Genomic DNA, 24,321 nt, shown 5'->3' on the forward strand with positions numbered 1-24,321 from the left:
GTTCAATCAACCTATTTTTGACCCCAGAATCTGTGGTATAATTTATGACCAATCTTTTCGGGACACCCTGTATATCAATACCGAAATTTAGAACATATACATTTTTTAATAAATATAGGCAGTCGAGTACATAGGAAAATATTAAACTCCGTTTTATTGATAATTTTATTTATTTCTATAATAATTACTTTATTTAAATCTGAAATACACACTGATTTCTATACAGGGTGCCCCGAAAAGATTAGTCCTAAATTATACCACACATTCTGGGGTCAAAAATAGATCGTTTGAACCTAACTTACCTTGGTACAAATGTGCTCATAATAAAAGTTAGAGCCCTTTAAGTTACAAAATGAAAATCGATTTTTTTCAATACATCGAAAATTGTTAGATATTTTTTATTGAAAATGGACATGTATCATTCTTATGGCAGGAACATCTTTTTAAAACAAAATTATAGCGAAGTTTGTCCATCCCATAAAAATTTTATGAGGGTTTTGTTCCCTTAAACCCTCCCAAACTTTTGTGTACGTTCCAATTAATTCATTATTGTTCCAACTATTCCATTAGTTAAAAACAACGTTTTTAAAACTTTTTTGTCTCTTAGTATTTTTTCATGTTGTTCTGAAACTATTTCCTTGTGGCATTTTTACAATCAACTATTTTTAATGGGAATAAGACACAATTTTACCAAAAAATGATTTTATTAACGTTTCGAAGCCCAAATCGGGTTTCGTTGTCAAAATATTCAGTAGTATTTTGTATTTTGACAACGAACCCAATTTGGTTTACTGTAAAGAGACCGAAATCGGTCTAATGATTTCGGTCTAATTGTCGTGTACCAGATTTAATATATTAAACAAAATTTTTATGGGGGTTTTGCTCCTTTAAACCCCCCAAATGTTTGTGTACGTTCGAGTTAAACTATTATTGTGGTACCATTAGTTAAACACGGTGTTTTTAAAACTTTTTTGCACGATTGATCATTTTTGACTGTTTACCGTGACAGATTTTACGTCAGTAGGTGACATTTACTAGCAACTCGACGGTAAGTAATCCAACTCGACGGTAAGTACTCCAACTCGACGGTAAGTAATTCACTTACCGTCGAGTTAAAAAATCTCTTAATTTTAATTTATTTTTTGAAAGAATAAAGAAAACTAACGAATTATTTATTAATATTGAAACTTATGGTACAATTTGTTAAATTATTTAATGAAATCCCACTTGTTTGGGCTGTGGTTTCACTTCTTACAGAAACTCCTGCAGAATCGCATACATTAGTAGTATTACTAGTATTGCACAATATTTTTTCGGAAAAATCTATTTTATTTTGAAGAGAATCTTCTACATAGCTTTCTGCCACTGTCGATGAACGCCAACCTCCATGACGCTTTAATCCGAGGACATCAACACCTTTATTAGCCAAAAGCGTTGCTGATGTCCTCCTGAACGAATGGCCAGTATAGTTCTCGGGATTAGTCAAATTTAAGAATTTGTCAATTTGAGAAGGCCAGCCCCCGATTGTCCCTTTCCCTATTACTTGAGCACAACATTTTCCTTTGGCGTATCTTAAGAACAAATGATTTGATTTTACTTGTAATGGACGAAGATTTATATACTTTTGCAGAATTTCTAAATATGGAATTTTATCGTCTGGTTTATTAACGACTGTAAAAGTACGCTGGATGTTCGTTTTTGTATTGGGTACTTTTATAATCATTAAACCATCGGTTTGTTGGATGTCATTCATAGTAATATTATATAATTCTTCTCTTCTACAGGCACCAGATATTCCCAATATCATTGCGACCTACAAATTATGAAAAAATCTTCATTAGAGTATTTCTTTTACCTAAACTAGCTTATATTACCTTGTGAACTAGAAATTCTTCATCCGGTGGTTCCATCAGAAATTTTTCAAATTGCTCCCGTGTAAAAATGCTCGCTTTCTTAGGCCTATAGCCAACATTTTTTCTCTTCAAATACGCGATCAAAGTTGAAAACTTGGAAATATCAATGCCATCATAAAGAAAAACGGTGGATTTAATCATTGAATATTCTGCCCAGAGGCTTCCAGCAGCTTTCAACTGCATATGTCTTTGAACGAAATATGCCAATAGAGTCTTTTCTTCGATTCTTAAATTCTTGCCTTCGCACCATTTTTTAAAACTTTGGTAGGTATTTTGATAACGGATTTTGGATTTTTCGGGAATAATTGCGGAACACCCTTCTTCCCAAGCCCGTTCAATTTCTTCAAATTCACTTTCGCTCATATTTTAATTCATAATAATCAAAATTGTACTTAAAATTATTGACAACTAAATAAAAACTCAATTCTCCATTGTTGTTATGCACCCTAGTTACTACCTAACAACCAAAGTATCTATCTTGATAAAATGAATGAAACTAGTCAATATGACGAAAATGTTTAATTTTATAATTTATAATGGTATCAATCGTGCAAAAAACGTTATAAGCATGTCGAACGTTAAGGGTAACCGATCTCAGACAATAATTGGAGTCTCTTAGTCTTTTTTTGACAAGTCACCTTTTATCTAGATATGGCTTCTTTTTCAAAATATGCCTAAAAATGTAAATTATAAATAAATTTTCAGATTATTAACAGGTCTCTATAATCGTACTTAACCATATACAAATATGTGGTGGATTCGACAAATATTCAAAATATGTCGATAAACACTGGCTTATCGAAAAAGTACTAAGAGGCAAAAAAGTTTTAAAAACATTGTGTTTAACTAATGGTGCCACACTAATAACTGAATTGGAAATACACAAGAGTTTGGGGGGTTTAATGGAACAAAACCTCCATAAAATTTTTATGGGGTGCACAAATTTCACTTTAAGATGTTGCTGCCATAAGAATGCCACAAGTCCATTTTCAATAAAAAATCTCTAAGAGTTTTCGATATATGAAAAAAAATCGATTTCCATTTTGTAACTTCAAAGGGCTGTAACTTTTTTTGTGTGCACTATTGCATATAGGTAAGTGAGGTTGAATCAACCTATTTTTCACCCCAGAATCTGTGGTATAATTTATGAGCAATCTCTTCGGGACACCCTGTATAACAGAACCCTGTCTTTTTTTAATTATTTAATAATATTCATGTGTATTATGTAATGCTAACGAATGGTTTAAGTCCATAGCCTGATGATTTCCTTCTATTCTTGGAATTTTTTGTTGTTAATCTGTCTCCGCCTCACCGAGGTAGCTTTTTCTAGGTCGTCTAGTTTTCTTTTACTTCTCAGCTCTGTTTACCTCAACACGTTTGATACCCTGTCTGTATTCATTATTTACAAATGTCCTAGATATGTGAGTCTGGTTGCTTCAGCTACTTGGACTCTTGCGAGTGTTAGATCATCTTCTGTAGAAGTCATCTTCTTTATCTGCTCCTCCAAGACATGATGCATTTAATATGTATAAAAAATAACCGAAGTAACGGACCAGTAAAAAACTCAGGATTATCACAGATTTGGTTATAATAGACAGACGGAAAGAGTATATTAAGGATTTTTTTAATGATGAAAGGCCCGATCTTGAAAATAAGAAGTAGTGACACGACCTGACATAAACATGGATCAAATTAAATAAGCAAAAGGATTAGCAAAGACCAGAAAAGCAACAGGATAGGATGAAATACTAAGTGAAATAATAAAGCTCTTCGAGAGTTCAGATAAAAGATATTATGTCCTTCATATTTTTAATAAAATGTTTAAAACTGTCTATATTCCAAAACTGGCTAAATTTTAATTATGCGATATAATATTAGTTCAGAGAAATAAGGAAAAAAAATATTCTGTTGGTGACACAACCCCCTCCAGGCCGAAACCAAATTTTTTGAGTAATATGTACACCTGGTTCCAAAAAAAACTGATACGACTCTTGACGCGTATTTTGTAGAAAATTGAGCAGTGTATTTTGAAGGATAAATACTTAATATTTACATACTGTCAATGTCACTGCCAAATCTTAAAATTTGTCAGATAGCTTATTCTGTTCCACTTTATTATTAATCTTTATTATTAATACTTTCTCCGCAACTGAGGGTATCTTATCAACTGTATTGTTTTTAAACAGTAGATGATAAAATAAAAATATTGACAGTTCAAAAATATGAACATTATTGCATTGTGTGTGGCCTAAGTTTGGGCTGAAAACTGAAATGTATTACATTTTTACAAAATTTTGGAATATGTTTAATTACGTAGACCAATTTTAACAGTTGTTTTCAATACAGATTTGAATCATCTACAAATAGTTTCTAATGTCTTTTGATGTCAAATAATTAGGGAAGCTGGAATTCAACAGTTTAGAATTTTACATTGAGTTAATGCAAAATTGTGACGCATGTCAAAATTCTCAATGTATTTTAATTGTATCCATTTTTTTTCCGAATCCTGAGAAAGCTAATAAATATTTTTGAAAAATTTAAACTCAGCATGAAAAAATACATTATTACCGAGGGCTGAAAGTCCCTGAAAACTTCTATAATATTTATTTTAATAAGTTACAGGGCTGAAAATAAAAAAAAAAGTGTGATATTTAATTTCAAATATTTCATTCAATAGAAACTGCTTGTTTATTCTAAGGGGCTTTCCGCCCTCGGTAATAATGTAATCTTCATCCTGCGTTTAAATTTTTCCAAAATACTTATTAGTTTTTTCATGAATCAGTTGTTTGTTGTTTGTTTATTTTATTATTTGTCTGTCATAATAAATATAATGTCAGATCAATGAAATACACTGCTCAACATGATGAAATCTTACTAAGAGTCGTATCAGTTTTTTTAGGAACTGGCTGTACATCTATAATAATAACCTATATGTTTCCTGCAGCCGATTTTGATGATATACATAGTCATAAACAAATAAAGATGAAAAAACGGCAAATCTTCGCTATTTTCGTCTATTACCAAAATGTTAAGAATTTTAAACAAATTTGAGAGTAAGAAACTCATAAATCGTATAAAAAGCGTCAATATTGCGTTCGCTCAATATGTCTATCCTTATTGGTTGCTTAGAAAATTGCAAAATAAATCATAAATTTTGAGTTTTTATAAATATTCATAACTTATGTAAAAATTATCTTAGAACCTTCTTATTACACGAAATGCTGAGACCTCTGGTGCTTAAATCATACCCTAAATTTTAAAGCAATTGGTAAAATAGTTTAAAAGTTATTGAATTTGTTTATCCCAAATTCATTTTTACTATAACGCTATAAGTCAGAAAATGATGAAGTTACAGTAATACTTTGGATAGTTTATGAAAGAAGAAGATTTACACTATGAATTTAATTTAAATAAACGACAAAAAATAATTCTAAATACTGAAAAATTATTTTGCAAGAACATGTGAATTAAAAAAGGGGGGGCTAACTTCGTTCTTAATTGTCCTAGGACAATTGTTTTTCTTTCTAAATGTGTATAAAAATTAGTCTCTCTAAATATGAAAAAATAATTTTTCTACGGGAACGGTTATAAAGTTTTAATTGTTTATAAGGAAGCAAAAAATCGACATGTTTTTGCAAAATAATTTTGCACTGTTTGAAATTACTTTTTGTAATTTTTTTTTAATTAAGTTAATAGTATAAATGTTTTTCTTTCATAAACTGTCCGAAGTATTACTGTAACCTCATAATTTTCTGACTTATAGTGTTGCAAAAAAATTTTGGGATAAACAAATTAAATAGCTTTTAAACTATTTTACTAATTGCTTTAAAATTTGGGGTATGATTTAAGCACCAGAAGTCTCAGCATTCCGTGTAATAAGAAGGTTTTAAGTTAATTTTTACATAAGTTATGAATATTTATAAAAGCTCAAAATTTATGATTTATTTTGTGCAATTTTCTAAGCAACCAATAAGGATAGACATATTCAGCGAACGCCATATTGAAGTTTTTTTATATGATTTATGAGTTTCTTATTCTCAAATTTGTTTAAAATGCTCAACTTTTTGGTAATAGACGAAAAAAAAGCGAAAATTTACGGTTTTTTGATCTTTATTTGTTTATATCTATGTATATCATCAAAATAGGCTGCAGGAAACATATAGGTTAGGTACAGTGGAACCTCGATTATTCGTCTCTCCATTAACCGTCACCTCTGTTAACCGTCAGAGTCCGTACATAAGCTGTATTGACTATATAAGCAAAAAAAAAGCGATTCTCATTTTGGACAATGCATCTGGCCATCCTGCCGGTAGGCTACGAAGTGATGATGGAAATATCACGTGCTATTTTCTGCCTGTGAATACAACATCATTGATACAACCAATGGATCAATCGTTCATTGAAACTTTAAAAGATGATTTAGAAAAATATTTATTCAAAACCTCGTTACGGAAGAGGGATATTCTTTGCAAGAATACTGGAAAGCATACAAGTTAAAACACAGTCGACAATGCTGCGGATGCTTTGGCTGACGATTCGGAAGTAATGCTGAAAAGAGCGTGAAATAAATGATGGCCTGAATGAACTGAAGATGAAAATGCTTCCATGATAGAAGAGCGTGGTGTGGTAACAAATGAAGTTATGGCTAAATCAACTCTTTTGTTTTCGTTGCCTAACGACGAGATGAACGACTTGTTAATTTGTGGTTAGGACGCAAACGGCTATCGATTGCTGACAGATGATGAAATCGTTGAAATGGCAACAGAGTCGGACGAAACAGATTCAGAAGCTAACACAGACTTGGAATTTGACGGTGGCGATGTCGATGATGCTATTGCAATTGACAAAGATTTGCGTAAAGAAGCTAGAGAAGCTGCATCGCACATGCAATAATTCATCGAGTGGTATTCTCGACAAGAAGAAGCCAATAAAGTAGATTGCATAAGCTTATGCCGATAAGAAATTCAGCCATTGTAAAATATGAAGCAACAGTAAAACAAAGACTTCGGAACATTTTAAACAAAATTGATTCAATTGCTGGAACAAAAATCCCTCTTATATTGTTTAACAAAACATACATGTATAATTTGTAGAGAATTTTACTGTGCATTTTTAATTTTTTGTAATGTTCTGTTAACCGTCTTTTCGATTATCCGTCATACCCTTGGTCCGGTGCCCTGACGGATAATCGAGGTTCCACTGTATTATTATAGATATCCATACTACTCAAAAAAATTGGTTTCGGCCTGGAAGGGGATGTGTCACGAGAAAAATTTCTCTGGACTATATACTTAATTTAATAATACAAGGCAAGATAGACCGAAGAAGAGGATCAGATTGAGGAAGAATGTCATGGTTTAGAAACCTGGGAGAATCAACAAAATGAAATATCCAATTTGATAGCAAACGCTCGATAATCGAGCATGACGCAGCAGAAGAAGTACTTCTTATTTTTGGAGCCAATGGAAGTGATGATAATATAATCCTTTCATTTTTTTGTTGTTTTATTTCTTCTTTTTGTGTCGCTCTTATCCTGTCCTTATGTCTTACCTTTTTAGTGTTTTCTAAAAACGTTATTTTTAGCTGGTAAATAGATCTGGTTTTGTGATGTTTCGTCAACATCAATAATAACACTTATTTGATCTTTTATGAAAAGTTTTTTCTTCTGTTTCTTTGCTGTTACTCCTTACTTTTTGAAAGAAATGTTTACTGTCCTTTTCTCTGAAAATGGCTTCTATTTTATATTTTAGCGTCCAGGAACGTTTGCTTTCTTGATGTACCGGGTGTCCCAATAAGAATGGCTCTCGGCCATATCTCAGGAACCGTTTATAGTAGAGCTTTGAAATAAAAAATTTTATAACAAAAGTTGCCTCAGGAAAAGCCTGGAAATTATTTTCATAATTGTGGGTCCACCGCTAGAGGGCGTAATTGAATATCAAAAATAAAAAAATCTAAATTTTACAAAATTTTCCTAATGAAGGGGCACTGGAAATCCGATTATTGTATTCTTCATCAAATTCTGCGCATATTTGATTTAACAAGTTTAACTCTACCTTTGCAAATAAGAGGTGGGGGTGAGTGGGAACCTTGTTATGAAAAAATGGCTGTAAGTCCGGTTCTGCTAAATCAAATTTTGAAAACTGGGTCTTGTTGAAGACAGATCTTTTTCGTCAATGTAAGCGTGATAATTTTGAACCATCCTAATAAGTAATAAGCCAGCTGGGAGGCGTTATTTAATTTTTTTCAGAAATCTAGTTTTCTTTGGAAAATATTAAATACAAGTATGCATTTTTAATCATACTTTATAAAATTAGATTAAATTAGCAATAGAATAGCCAAAACCGCATGTCGATACCTTTTTTCTATCTCAAGATATCTCGAGAAACGTGTAAATTTTATACATAACTGTTACTATCACCGGTAAACTAAGTTAATGAAAAGTAGTGTGCTGTGGAAAAAAACAAAATAACATTTTCCAGATGTCAACGTATAAAATTATAATTAATTAAAACAACAATATAAAGAAAAACAATACTATTAATATTAAATATAACACAGAACAAAAAGAACTACTTAGTGACGACCTAAATATTCAAATTGGTGCCCATTATACACTACTCTAGAATACATTATCCAGAGAATACTAAACGCCATTCAAAGCATATCGAGAGCAGAAATTGAGACTGCTGTTCAATCTACTCTTGAAAGAGTAAATGTTTGCAACGAAAATTATGGGCAAAAATTTGAACGTTTATGTCATCACTAAATAGTTGTTTTTATTTCTTTGTAATAGGGCATTTCAACGCTTCTCATTTGTTTCGAGCCTCTGTCATATGCCGTATAATCCGTGTATAATATTCATAAACGAGATATGAACGAGGCTCGAAACAAATGAGAAGCGTTGAAAAGACCTAATATACGTTGACAGCTACAAAATGTTTCTTTGTTGTTTCCATAGCAAACTACTTTTAATGAATTTCGTTTACCGGTGACAGTAACAGTTATGTTTTTAAATTTATACGTTTTGTAAGATATCTCGAGATAGAAAAAAGGTATTAACATGCGGTTTTCGCTATTCTGTTGCTAATTTTGTCAAATTTTGAAATATGGTATTAAAAATGCATGTTTTTATTTAATATTTTCCAAGGAACACTAGATTTCTGAAAAATATTAAATAACGCCTTCTATCTGGCATATTACTCAGTAAGTTGGTTCGAAATCATAACTTTTACATTGATAAAAACGATCTGTCTTCAACAAGACCAAGTTTGCAAACTTTGATTAAGCAGAAGCGGACTCACAGCCAGCTTTTCATAACAAGATTCCCACTCATCCCCACCTCTTATTTCCAAAGGTAGACCTAAACTTGTTAAATCAAATATGAGTAGAATTTTATGAAGAATACGACGATCGGATTTCCAGTGCCCCTTCATTAGGAAAATTTTGTAAAATTTAGATTTTTTAATTTTTGATATTCAATTACGCCCTCTAGCGGTGGTCCCACAATTATGAAAATAATTTCCAGGCTTTTCCTGAGGCAACTTTTGTTATAAAATTTTTTATTTCAAAGCTCTACTATAAACGGTTCCTGAGATATGGCCGAGAGCCATTCTTATTGGGACACCCGGTACATATTTTTTGGGCTTAGTTTTTCATCATTCTGCTTTGTCTTCTTCCTTTTCTGTTGGTAACATCTTTTGTTTGGCTTTTCTTTTTTTCTTAATACGTGTATGGTAATCATTATTAAACTACTTTTATTTCTATCTCTATTTCTTTTTTAGGGACGTATTTCTGGATGTCCTTTTTATTATCCCCTCCATTCTATATGATATTTCGTCGACATCGCCTTCCTTCTTTGCGAAATTTTGTTTTTTTAAATTCATTCATTATATATTATGATGTATAAACATTTTCAATTTCTTTGCAACACGAAAATGCAGCAGCTGCATAATTCTGTGGTTAAATCGGAGGCTGCAGAAAGAGTCTATGCCGGTTTCGGAGGTTTTTTTCCTCATCATCAATAGTCCCATATCTTCTTCTCTCCGATTTCCCCAGGCATCATACTTTGGGCCTTTCCGAAGAACGAAGAAAAGTTATTCTGCATAAAAAGCTCTTCATGGTCTAAGATTTATGATGCAACCATATTTTATTAATTTTATACAAGGTATATAAAAAATATGAATTTCGATCAAGAGTAAAGTAGGTACCTTTACCTTTAAGGTACCTAACCTTTATAGTTCACAACATTTTTAAATTAGAATGATATAATTGCACATTAAAACATCATTTTTAATTCTAAACAACTTTTCATAATAGCAATTTTCCATATTACGAATTAAATACGTAAATAAACAAAGTTTTCGTTATGATAATACTCGCATTTATAGCTTGTTTTTATTATATTTAGTTTTTTGGATTAAAAGTTATCACAAAATACTGCAAAAGTGTTTATATACCTACCTATTAGTAGCTGTCTGTCACTGCTTTAATTTATAGATATTAGACCGTAGATGATAGATATAGAAAATTTAATATTAAAATTTTGATTATGTAGTTTAATTATTATAAATTTTATTATTTATTACTTAATATTGAGGTCGTCTAAAAATAGTATGTTGATTTTACGATATAATATGCTTTATTTAATAATTATACATTAATAAATAATTTCAGCTTTATAGTTTTTGTAGAATATGTTGAGAATATTTTTATCATGGAAATATAATATAACGGATTATAAGAATTTTAATAACATGTTGGGACATCATAAATAGTCCTAGTAATGAAGCTTAAAATAGGACAAAACCTCGCAATTTTTACAGAATGGATCGATTTGCTTGAAAATCTGAGAATAAGTAGTGGATAGTCCAAGGATCAAAATCTATATCATGCCGAAAGGCGCTTTTAACATGGGGGAGGCTGCCACCCCATCGTGGGGGTGGAAATTTTTTATTATATTTTAATTGCAAAAGTTGGTAAAACGTTTATTCTAAGCAAAAAACGTTATATACATTTTTTTGATAAAATTGATAGTTTTCTATTTATTCGCTATCGAAAGTGTTAGTTTTATATCGAAAAAATCAATGTTTTTAATAGGTTTTCTGCTAATAACACCAAAAGTTTTCGTTTTATCAAAACAACTTTACTTAACAAAAATGTACCTTTTGAAAAAATAAACAAAACCGTTTTTTTTTTCATTTTCTTTAAGACTGATAGTAATCGAGCAATACTTTATTATATCTTGGCTCTTTTTCGTCAACTGTTAAATATTGTAGGTTCAAAGTCAAAAGACGGGAAAACTATGCATTTTTCGAGGACAACTTGTTTAAACTAATTTAAAGTAATTAAAAATGTATATCTCCAGAAATAAAAAAAAGTCGCTAGCTCAAACATTAAGTGACTTATAATGAAAAGAATGTCAATCTTGTTTAAGAATGTTCAAACTTTCTAAGATAAAAACAAAAAAGTTACGGTTAAAAAATCAATATATTTTTTGAAAAAAAAAATGGAGATATCCAATTGGAAGCATAATAATGTAAGTTAGCGGTGTTTTTAGTCATTGCCCTTATTGATTCCTATTTATTTATGTATTATTAATAGATTCTAGAAGTTTGGCAGGCTTAGAATGATTAGTTTTTAAAAAACTGTAGTTAAATGACAATAACGAATTTTTTTAGTATCTTCAGAATAGAAAGATTAGCAGCAGAGATACGAAAAAATGTTTTAATATAAAATTGTAGGTTATTTAATTTCCAAGACCTTGGTTTGAAAAAAATTTTCTACGGCAAAGTTGAGTGAATCGTAACTGAGTATATCGAAAAACATTGATTTTTTCTATACAAAATTAACACTTTCGATAACGAATAAATCGAAAACTATTAATTTTATCAAAAAAATGTATAAAACATTTTTTGCTTAGAATGGATATTTTTATCAACTTTTGTGATCAAAATATAATAAAAAATTTCCATCCCCGAGATGGGGTGGCAACCACCCCCATGGTAAAAGCGCCTTTCGGAATTATATAGATTTTGATTCTTGGACTATCCACTACTTACTCTCAAATTTACAAGCAAATCGGTCCATTCTGTAAAAATTATTGTGAGGTGAAAAGCTTCGGTTCCTGGCATAAAAATCTAATAAACAAGTAATGAAATTAATCACACCCATAAATCGTTTGATGGGTTTAAATTATGATGAGTAAAATAGAAGGACGCAGGAGAATTGGTAGAAAACAGCTTCGTGAGTGAAGAATGTCAGAGAATGCCCGAGATACGGAGAGTCGAACATCCGTTCAGAATAGCTCAAGACAGAGAGAATCGGCAAAAGGATTGGTAGAATTACCTAAATAACAATTAGGAAAGTCGAAAGTCAAGGGTCTGTACAAGGGGATATTTTAGAGTCATTTACATCTACAGAGGAGTGCGCTAGAGAGGTACGATATACATATACCCCTAGTATGCAAATAATGGCATATGCTGATGACAACGTGAACATTGGAATAATCCAAATGAAGTAGTTGAAATTATCACACGTATCAAAAATGCTGCAGATAACATCGGACTTCTGATTAACACCCAGAAAACTAAATACATATATAGCCGTCATATCAACAATGCAACAGAATAACTTCGAAGTGCAACACGAAACTACAGAAACGGTGGAAAATTCTGCTACTGAGGGTCAATGGCCGACTACAAAAACAACACGTCCAAAGTTAAAGAAACAAGAAGAAGAATAAGCGTAGCTGACCGCTCTTATTTTGGCCTAGGCTCTCAACTAAGAGCGAGATGTATGTCAAGAGCAACAAAGTGCAAACTTTATAAAGCAATAATACGCCAGTGCTCACGTATGAATCGGAAACATGGGCAATGGCGGAATAGGAAGGAATGGAAGCTGATTCTGCAACAGCCCAAGATCCACCATAATCCCGACAGCCAAAATCCCGACAGCCAAAATCCCGACGGCCAAAACACCGACACACCAGAATCCCGTCACGCCAAAATCCCGACAGGCCAAAATCCCGACATGCAACAATCCTCGCATAAGTAAAAATTCCGACTACTACATTTTGAATATGTATTGTTTCCTTTTCAAATGCAATACCAAATCATATTATAGAATATTGAAATTGAAAAATTATTACTTACTAATAAGTACGGGTACTAATTATTATGTATTTTAAAAGAAAAAATTATTTAAACACTTCATTTTATAATATAAAAGCTATACTTACTGAAATGGAAGGTTGTAAGTGACATGATAATATCTATTATATGAAAGTAAATTTGAATTCAGGATTTGATTATACATAATATATTATTGGAATATATGTATATTGGCAATGAGCTATGAGCTGCAATAAAAATGAAGTGGTAACAATAATTATACACATAGTTTCAAAAGTTATGCATCACCCGTCCTATTCACGATGTTTACGCTTTTATAAGTCCGTATCTTTATCACATATATAATGGGCCTTTTTTATAAAAAATGTACCTTTTTTGGTTTTTTATTTTATTTGAAAACCCATTTAATTGACCTGGTTTTACCAAGGTGTAAACATTTGAAAAATTTATTCTGGTGAAATTTTTGAAAACGTGATTAAAAATGAATCGTACTTTAATTTCTGAGTTGGAACGTATAAGAATTATCGATTTAGTTGAAGAAGGTCATTTACAGTGGTTCGTGGTGGAAAGAGTGGGTGTTTCTCAGAAGATGTCTTACGGATTTGCAATAGGTTCCTGGAGACAAACTCGATACAGAATTGAGCTCGGTCTGGTAGACTTCGAGTTACCAATGATCGACAGAATGGATATATCAGAATTTTCAGCCGTAGAAATTGTTCTATGTCTGTACCAGCCCTCCAAAGATAATTCAGGCATGCTACAGGAGTCAGAGTATCGTTGGCTACAATAAGAAGAAGAATTTTAGTCTCAGGTTTGAGGAGTCGTCGACCAATAAGAGTTCCTCAGATATAACATAGCAGTGGCGGCTCGTGACATCTGCTATAGGGTGTGCTGCATGAACCACGGCCAATATAAAATAATAGAAATAGAATAACATACGAAAACAAAAACAATAAAATTAGCTTTAATACTAATTAATAGTAACTAATAACGACATGCTATAAAAATCTGATTAACTTACATTTATTGCATTTTTCTAAATTGGAAATTAATACGCCGGTCCTTTTTTGTCGCAAACTTTTCGATTACTTTATCGTTAAAGTTCGGTATTGAAGCGATGAACTTTTTTTCTATCGAGAGTGTGGAAAGGGCTGTTAATCTGTCTTCGCGCATTGAATTTCTTAAAAATGTTTTGATCCGTTTTAAAGTTGAAAAACTACGTTCAGCTTCTGCTGTGGTCATTGGCGTAGTCACCAAAATTTGTATCAACTTTTTGGTTTCTGTTAATGTGTCCTCTAAATTATTAGAAATTATAAATTTTAGTAAAGGCACTGCACCTTTTAATGTTCTACACTCGATATTGGAATACAAAACTGACAGTTCTGTTCGCAAACGGTTTTTATCAAAGAAGGTATAAGCTGTACAAGTTAAATCCAATTCATTTTCAGGAAACTTATTATTATATTTTTCGAAATGTTCTGAAGATAAAAGTGTTGCGGCAACTAGATGATTTGTATATGCAAACCGTTCTTTTGCATTGTTTATAATAACATCACAAACTTCTAGACAGGCAATACGGTGATCCTGTTGGCTGTTATTTGGGCGTTTCCTTTTTTGGACACTAGGCGCCGCATTTAAATTTGAAGCTTGATGTATGATAGGGTCTATTTTATTTCGGACATTGTTAATACTTTGCTCAAAAACATGTATAGCTTTCTGTGCTTCGGTTGGGTCCATGTTCTTTTTTTGAAGATTATTGTACAAAACGTCAACATGTGGCATAATATAATGAAAAACAGTCAGCCAGAAAGTAAAATTTTGATCTTCCAGAATACGTCTAAGTCCTCTTGCTTCCTTGGAAGTAATAGCATTTGACTCTTCTTCTAGTTGCTCCATACACTCAATAATAAAGTCTCTATATTCGTAAACGACATTTACTGTACGAATATTGAAATTCCAGCGTGTAGGGATTGAACGAGGAATATTTTTTTCAACTATTTGATTTAAGACAGCTATTCTTTGAGGTGAATGACTAAAAAATCCAGGTATATCATGTAAATCTCCAAAAAATACGCGTACTTGGGAATTAATAGAACATGCTCTTGACATTATTAGATTCAATTGATGGGCGTAACAGTGCACAAAATGAGCAGTTTCATATTTTCTCTTAATTATTGTTTGCACTCCGCCATGTATCCCACTCATAACAGCTGCTCCGTCATAACTTTGTGCAATGAGCTTATTTTTGTTATTCTTTAATATTGGGTCTAAAACATTCAAAATTGTGTTAGCTAAGGTTTCAGCATCATGTTTTTCTGGAAGCAAAAAAGTCCAAAACCTTTCAACTGGAGCACCGTTTTTTACATAACGAAAAACAATGACCATTTGAAATTTCATAGAAACATCCGTTGTCTCATCAGCTATCACTGCTAAAAATGGGGCTTCATTGATTTCGTTTAAAATCTCCTCAGCGTATACTTCTAGCATGCAATCCAAAATATCATTTTGTATTGTTTTTGAGGTACCTTTGAAAATTGTCGCATTTGTAAGGTGTTCACTAAGTGTTTTATCAAGTTCAGCAGAAAAATTCACTAAACCACGAAAAATTCCAGGGTTATCTGATGTTTCAGATTCATCGTGTCCTCGTAAGGCGAGCTCAAAAGCCCCACAGAATTTTATACAGTCAATTATTTTTGACAAAACATACCTGTTTTTCGTCACCTCTTCATTGTGTTTTTGTATATTTATCCAATAAGCAGAGTCAAGTTGGGCCTGTATATTAAGTTTCCCAAATAATGCAAATCGCATTTCATTGTTCATATGAGTTTGCGTGTTTTCATGCTTCTTTATTTTTTCACTTAAATGCACTAGATCCCGCACTCCTGTCTCGCGCCACAATTTTTCCTCTTTATCTGCGCCGAATAATGCACACGGAAAACAGAAAAAAGCATTTTTTTCGGAACATCCACAAATCCACTGATTTCGTAGATACATGTCTTTATTAAATTTACGCGTATATGTTTTTCCACGGCTTTTACCGGACACTTCAATATTAAGATCAGGCATAGGACGGCCACGTTCTTTTATAATCAACTGTTGTTGATAGTGAAGTTTTTGAAATTTATTTACACCTAATTTAAATTGAAACTCCATTGTTTTAAACACGCTCGAACAAAACAAATTAAACAAAATTGTAACCTAAGAATTTCTAAACACGGCACAGATGCAACGGTCACGAATAACTGTCGTGAATTGCAGCTCGCAAACACATTTCCGAGGCCGTTAATCAGCCGATTGCCGAAGCACATCGGCTAAGATCGCCGTTTGCCTAATAAATGCATTTTACCGCTGCCAGTGTTTCGGTTGTTATCGACGCGGCTTCACTGGAGCAGCAAATACGTAAAAAGATTGCTTCACTGGAGCACCAAATACGTAAAAAAATTATACGGTTTCACTAGAGGAGTAAATACGTAAAAAAAATAATATTAATCATCGTTGTTGGTGAATTATTATTAACAGTTGATGTTTAATATGATAATATGGCAGATTTGAAATAAAACTATATTAATTATTCTTTAATAATTAAGATTTGCTATGGTTGTTTGGTAGTTCTGCAGCTCAGCAGCACATAAAGAAAAGCCGCCACTGTAACATAGACATGTTTTGAACCGCCTCCAGTGGGCTTAAGAACACATACAGCTCCCTCAACAGTTTTGGAATTTTGTGCTTTTTTCAGACGAGACCAGAATCTGTTTAAATAGTGATAACCGGCGAATTCGTGTGTACTTAGTTGTGCAGCTCTTGTTGACCCTCGCCACACACGAATTCACCGGTTATCACTATTTAAACAGATTCTGGTCTCGTCTGAAAAAAGAACAAAATTCAAAAACTGTTGGGGGAGCTGTATGTGTTCTTAAGCCCACTGGAGGCGGTTCAAAACATGTCTAGGTTATAGCTGAGGAACTCTTATTGGTCAACGACTCCTCAAACCTGAGTCTAAAATTTTTCTTCTTATTGTAGCCAACGATACTTTGACTCCTGTAGCATGCCTGAATTCTCTTTGAGGGGCTGGTACAGACATAGAACAATTTCTACTGATGGAATTTCTGATATATCCATTCTGTCGATCATTGGTACCTTGGGGTCTACCAGACCGAGCTATATTCTTCATCGAATTTGTCTCCAGGAACCTATTGCATATCCGTGAGACATCTTCTGAGAAATACCCACTCTTTCCACCACTAACCGCTGTTAATGGCCTTCTTCAACTAAATCGATAATTATCCTTATACGGTGCAACTCAGAAACTAAAGTACGATTCATTTTTAATCACGTTTTCAAACACTTAACCAGAATAAATTAATTTTGTATTTTGACAACGACACCCGACTTGGGCGTCGAAACGTTATAAATTAATTTTTTTAAATAATAATAATGTCGAAAATAAAAATAAATTTTGGGACCAACTGCAACAGGCAATTGAGGATTATGGGGGATCACTTATAATATTGGGCGATTTTAATTCCAGAGTGGGAAATTAAAACAAAAGATGGCAAGGAACTATTGGAAAACATGGAGAAACAACAATAAATACAAATGGGAAAGATTATTAGAATTCTGCATTGATAACGACCTAATCATCACGAACACTTTCTTCGAACGTAAAGAAACACATAAAATAACCAGAGAGGTTCCAATATTCCAGATAATATTTAAAACAATTTACGTACCTATCACTACATATGGAGCAGAGGGTTGGGTATTGAACGACAGGCAGGAAAAGAGATTGCAAGCCGCGGAAATGAGGTATTTAAGAAAAGTCGTGGGAGCTAGGAGAACTGATAAAAGACGTAGCGAAGATATTAGAAGAGAATTAAAAGTAAAATCGTTAAAGGAAAAAATTCATGAAAAGAAATTAAAATGGACTGGGCACTTATTTAGAATGAACGACGGCAGACAGGTTAAAATGACATGGGAAGCGAGGCCGATAGGGAAAAACAGGAGAGGCCGACCAAGGAAAACGTGGAATACCAGTGTGATGGAAAGATTGCAGAATAGAGGAAAATCGAGGCAGGAAGCCAAAGAATTAGCTAGGGACCGAAAAAGTGGCGTAAGTTCGCAGCGAATAACGAGTAAAGAACGACACCTTACGGTATAAGAGAATCATCGATTATGTTATGTTATGTTATGTATGTATATTGGCAAAAAAATAATTTAATTCATATACCCATGTTAGAAATTTTATTTAGAAAATTAGTTCATATTAAATGGTAACTACTTTTGTTTAGTAACAAAAAATAAAAAAACAGATGGCCATAAACAAATAACAAGAAATAAATGTAATTATATGTTAAAAAGAAACTTATCACACCTGTCGGGATTCTGGCCTCTCGGGATTTTGGCCTGTCGGGATTCTGGCGTGTCGGGATTTTGGCCGTAGGGATTGTGGCAGCGCCAACTAATGATGATTTCTTTTTTTGTTTTTTAGACAATTAAAAGCTATGCTAAAATACGTCAGTACACGACATAACACCTACACTTCATAATTAGACCAAAACAGTTATAATACATTTACGTCTATTGTATATACTGTGAAATTTTCAAGCTTTTTCAACACATAACCTCACTTATTCGCATACAATTAATAATTTCTGCATTTCTATAGGTAGAAGATGATAGAAAAGCGAGGGAGCAGATAGACCGAGTCTTCCGAAAACTGGATTTAAATCAAGACGGCGTCATCACCATAGAAGAATTCATGGAATCCTGTCTCAAAGACGACGTCATCACTAGGTCATTGCAGATGTTCGACGCGGTCCTGTGATAAATGTGATGAGGCCTTTATCCACGGGGTCAACATCCAATACCGAAATCGGTCTTTGTGAACAGTGCGTTGGACTTTATGGATTGGTGGATTATTGACGTTGTAGACGATTGTGAGTGTTACTTTTAGGAAATCCGTAGACTCAGAACAGATATGAAGGTAGTGGTGATACGAACTCTTATAGTACTTTTAATAAATTGACGTTATGGTTGTTTAAAGATATTTTATGCTCAAACCAGAATAAGAGTAACAGCAATTCTTAATCCTATTTTTAACGTTTTATCTCAACTATTTTGCCTTAATATTCTGAAGGAAACCAATATAGTATGCAGAGAAAAAAATACAAAAGAAATAGCTCTCATCAAATAGCTAACTAACAAAATGAGGTAAATTTAATGTGGCATGGAGCGCACAGATACACAAATATACTTTTTATTCAAATAACTTTTACATTACGCTGACCACTCACTATCAGGTACACATGATAGGCACGCCTGAACAGTCAAGCCTGTCAGGTGTGCCTGATAATGTATGGTGGGTATGCCTCTCAGGCGACCTGAAGGCGACCTGAGAACTGATGAAAATTCGATCAATTTTGCCTGACGGGCGAGTAGACTTGATGTGTGTGTGGGGGTTTTATCATGTGTATGTGAACAAGTCTCAGTTTTGATGTGGACAATTTACTTTTTTAGGTTAAAGCTTTGTAATTTTGATTTATTTTACTATTGTGTGTGTTCCTTTAACTTTTTTACCAATTGCTGATGATCTAGGTGCAGTCGCTCATTCTACAAGCGACGTGAGAGAGGTGTTTTCACAACTCGAGGAAAAAATAGGTAGTCTGGGTTTTCGAATAAATGAAGATAAGACGAAATACGTTATTAACCAAAAATCCAAGACCAAGAGTTAGGCAGAATATAACAACTATTAACGACCATAACTTCAAAGTAGTAAAAGAGTTTAAATATCTGGGGCGGTAACCACAGATAGATGACAACCACATACTTAGAAAAAGAGGTCTCAGCAAGGATAGCTACGGGAAATAGAGCATTATACTCCCTATCATTATTATTAAGATCTAAGCTGCTAAAAAGACAATCTAAATTAAGACTGTACATGTCAATTATTCGCCCAGTTGTTACACATGGAAGTGCAACATGGACTCTACATCAGCGGGAAATTAAATAAGCTGCTGGTATTTGAAAGAAAGGTTCCTTGAATCATATTTAGCACTATAAGAGATGAATTGTCAGGAGAGTGATAAAGGCGCAGCAATGCTGAATTGGTAACTCTGTATGGTACTGAAAACATCGTCAGAGACATAAATTCTAACCAGATAAGGTGGTCAGATCATGTGGTAAGATTACAGAAAGACAGAGTGTTTAAAGAGAGTGTTTTTTGAAAGAACAGGCAGTAGAAGATCAGCAGGCCTTCGCCTTTCCTGAGAAAGATGGAACTATGATGTTGAAGCCAATTTACCTAGGATTGGGGTACCACAATGGTAAATGGAAACACAAGATCTCAAAATGAAGTGTTATAGTGTACAGTCAAGAAGAAGAGGAAATAAAATAATAAGTTAATATATATATATATATATATATATATATATATATATATATATATATATATATATATATATATATATATACTGAAGAATGTCGAATATTCAGAAATTCTTTGTGATTTCTAAAGAAAAAAATAGAGAATATGCCTTAATATATTACTGCAGAGCTTTGGTTAAAGCCACACATGTAGCATGAATAAATTTGGCCAAGAGATTATGGTGAAACTCTAGTTGAATATTTGATACACTCATTCGGTTGTCCAATTGCAAAAGAATATCATAGTAGTTGTCATTCGTGTGAGTATATAGCTGCTCTCTTTTGTGTGTCTCTCTTCTTAATCAAGGGAGATACAAGTGATAGCAACTAGTCGTACACTGATTTGTTCATGCGCTGAAAATTGCTATAATGAGATGGATCATGTCTTAATTCATTAAGGAGATTGATATGGGTAAATTTATTCTTTTGTGCAGCTATTCCTTACACCATTATTTGCGTTTCTTCCGTCTGTTTTTACGTCTCACATAACATTATAAAAAATACGGAGAGAAAAAGCAGATACTGGAGACATTTATGAAAACAAGAATTAAAACACTATAAAAGATGTAAGAAAATATATAAAACATTATTTTACTGATTTTATCTTGACTCTCTGCTCTATAGGATTAATTCATTTCTTCCTGAAAAAAATTTTACTTTCTTATAAGGTCACGTTCATAAATCGCCTCTATCTCTATTAAATCTCATTCTGGCATTTAAATAGCTAAAGGATCGCTTACGCCTCAAAAAGTCCAACAACTATCGATTTATGGAAATGGGTGAAATAGGGGTAGTCTCAAATCAAAGGCGGAGGGTATGGTGGACAAAGAGGACTTAAGTTTTCTAAATAAAATATTGTTTATTTATACAATTTTATATTCAAATCACAAATAAAACAATTTTTCTTAAAATTGTGTATAACTAAACACCCGACATTATTTTCTAATGTAAATAACGTCTTCCAAATGATCTGCTTTGCTATGTTTTGTGTTCCAGAACGAGTTTTGTATGAGTAAAGTTAATTCAAAAACAAATACGTACTTTTACTATACAGATTGAAATCTCCAGCTTCTTGGAAAGCCAGACGAACAGCCAGAGCCAGATAGAGAATGACCGATGCGATCCTTAATTCTTGGAAATATTTCTGTCGGATTATTAAAGGCGAGACAAGCTAATTGTCTGTAATTTAAGAATATCTAATGCAAATCTGACCTGGAGAACTACAGAAAAATTAATTTATTAAATACCAGACTAAAATTAACAACCAAAGTGATAACAAATAAACTGGACTAACTTATAACGCTAGCAGAAGAACAACAAGGTTTTATTTCAGGAAGATCATTTACCGACGCTATATTTATAATAATGCAAATGCAAGATAAATCATTAGAATGTAACAGAGTGGCATATTTATGTTTTATGGACCTGAAGACTGCGTTTGACTTGATCATATTAGAGGACGTTATCTACTTATTGTACGCAAGAGAGATACCTCTAGGAACAATCAAAAGGGTCAAAATATCTACCGTAACAACCATTTACCAAGGACAATATAAAGAAGATAGTAAAAACACAACAATCTAGTGAAAGACAAAAAATAATGATGAAAATCGTAACCACACCAAAAAAAAAAGACTGTGGACTTACCTCATTAGTCAACTTGTAAGAAAAATTGTTGGTGTAAACTAGACGACAGATAGAACAAAATACTTATATATTGGAGACTGTGAAGTAACAAACGGCAATTGTTAGACATACTGGATCAAGATGGATGTAAACGGACAAGTGTAGATATTGTTGAAGGAAAGAGGAAAAGGCCAAGAACGGTTCTTGGTAGATTAGTCAAATAAATTTTTTACATGAGAGATGAATAGCATTAAGTTTTAATAAAAACAGTAAAGGAGAAGAATTTTGTTTAATTAATTAAAAATTGTTGTATGCTATGTAATATATAATATAAAGTCAAACATTTCTGAGGCTCGCTATTTGAAAAAAGATGAGCGTGATATCTATAACAAATTGGCAATTGACAATATATTCAGAAATTTCCAACAGGCATTTGACTCAATTAATAGATACAAGTTATATCAAATATTGTTTAGCTTTAATATCCCCGAAAAATATATGTGACTAGTAAAAGCAACAATGGACTCGTCAACAGCAACTGCCAGAATACAAAATGAGGTCACTAAGAACTTTTCAATAGTCAAAGAATTAAAGCAAGGAGATGGCACCGACGCTATTTAACATACAGATTGCCGTCTATGCCGATGACATCAACAGTATGTCTCGCAAAACGGAAGAGATGGCAGAAATATATTCAAAATTAAAAATAGGGGCATAAGAGACCGAATTAGAAATAAATGTTCAAAATATACGAAAGATAACACATGCTAGGAGCACAGACTAACAAGAGTTAGGGGAAACAGACTCACAATTAAATTAGAGGACGGTATTTTTGATATTTTACAATTTTGCTACATATATGGCATCTGTAGATGATTTTGAGAGTATTGCTGTTCGAAATTTCTACGAAAAGAAATACGAAGGTTTACCGTCAACATTAAAAGATATCCCTGTTTCTAATTCGCGGTCTGAGGTAAATATTGGTATTATACTTCCAGACCCAGATATGCTAACTGATGAGGAAGACATTGAGGATGATAACTTTATGAAGGCAGTTTGACACTACCTAAAGACGTAGGAGAAATAGTTGAGGTTCATTGCTCTTGGTATGCAGACTTAGAAGATGTAACTTTGGCACTGCGGTTAAACATATTACGAGAACAAAAGTGTTTAGGCCCGCAATGGACAAAAACTTATACAAATTGGTGGAATATGAATTACGAGACTTAAATGAAGTTTATTTAGGTTGTAATACCAAATCAATGTTTATGAAATGTAGACCTTCCGGAGATATTCTGCCTACCGTTAAGAAACATAAAGGATGACACTTTCCAAAAAAACTTATGAAACAATCAAGGTGTGCTCAGTGTCATCAAAGAGCCAGATGAAGTTGGTGAAAAGTGTAATATAACTCTTTGTATTGATAGTGACTGTTTTAAAAAACTATTCATTTAAATTAATTTTTTCTGCTACAATATTTAAGGCGATGTAGTGCCCAGTGTAGGTACTCATTTGGGTACTCATTTGGGTACTATATCTAAGTAATTCTATTTTTTTCAAATATAGTTACATTTAAAGTTTTGTTACAAATAATTTTACTAATAAATACCCAATGAAAAATATATTAATTCTTCAAATTAGATCTCGTGGGCGCTAATGGGTTAATGAAAACGGAGTATGGAGGCCCAGGTACAACCATGAACTGTGTACCAACTGTTCAAAGAGACACTGACCTCAGAATTCATTAAACTCCAGACACTTCGATGGGCTGGCCGAGAAGGCAAATGCTCGATTTGCACTGTAGTACCATTGGAGAGAGTTTTATTTACAGTAATCTGGTTTTAAACATGTATGGACTATCTATAGACTTTTATACCTGGTTTTGGGTTGCCACAGATCAACATCACATTTTTTTTCAAATATCTTAGTCTGTAAGTTACATACATCTACTACCGATTTCACAGCTTTAACATCTTTTACCACAAATTATTTTTGCATCATAAGCAGTACTACAACACTCACTTTCTGATTTATTGGTGGCAATAGGGCACAAAAGATCTCCCACCACAATCCCGACTTCTCCTGAGACCCTGAACAATTACTTTGTAAATGTGGCAAAAAATTTAACAAATACTATACCTTCTTTTCAGGATCCGATTTCATATCTTTCGCATAAGAATGTAAATAGTTTCTTTTTTACACCCATAGTATTAGGTGAACTACGCTCTACA

At 32.9% G+C, this 24,321-nt stretch overlaps 1 protein-coding gene across 2 annotated transcripts in view; it reads left to right on the forward strand.

Annotated features, from left to right (window-relative positions):
* The window catches only part of LOC114327806 (Kv channel-interacting protein 1), a 383,838-nt gene extending 363,413 nt beyond the window's left edge, over window positions 1-20,425 (forward strand). For both annotated transcript variants that reach the window (XM_050659621.1, XM_028276514.2), the window contains one exon: window positions 18,708-20,425. In XM_050659621.1, coding sequence (XP_050515578.1) covers window positions 18,708-18,866 — 159 coding nt within the window. In that variant the 3' untranslated portion in view covers window positions 18,867-20,425. The remainder of the gene's footprint in view (window positions 1-18,707) is intronic.
* The last annotated feature ends 3,896 nt before the right edge of the window (window positions 20,426-24,321 follow it).

Source organism: Diabrotica virgifera, chromosome 8 (genome assembly GCF_917563875.1).
Source record: "Diabrotica virgifera virgifera chromosome 8, PGI_DIABVI_V3a".
Classification (NCBI taxonomy): domain Eukaryota; kingdom Metazoa; phylum Arthropoda; class Insecta; order Coleoptera; family Chrysomelidae; genus Diabrotica; species Diabrotica virgifera.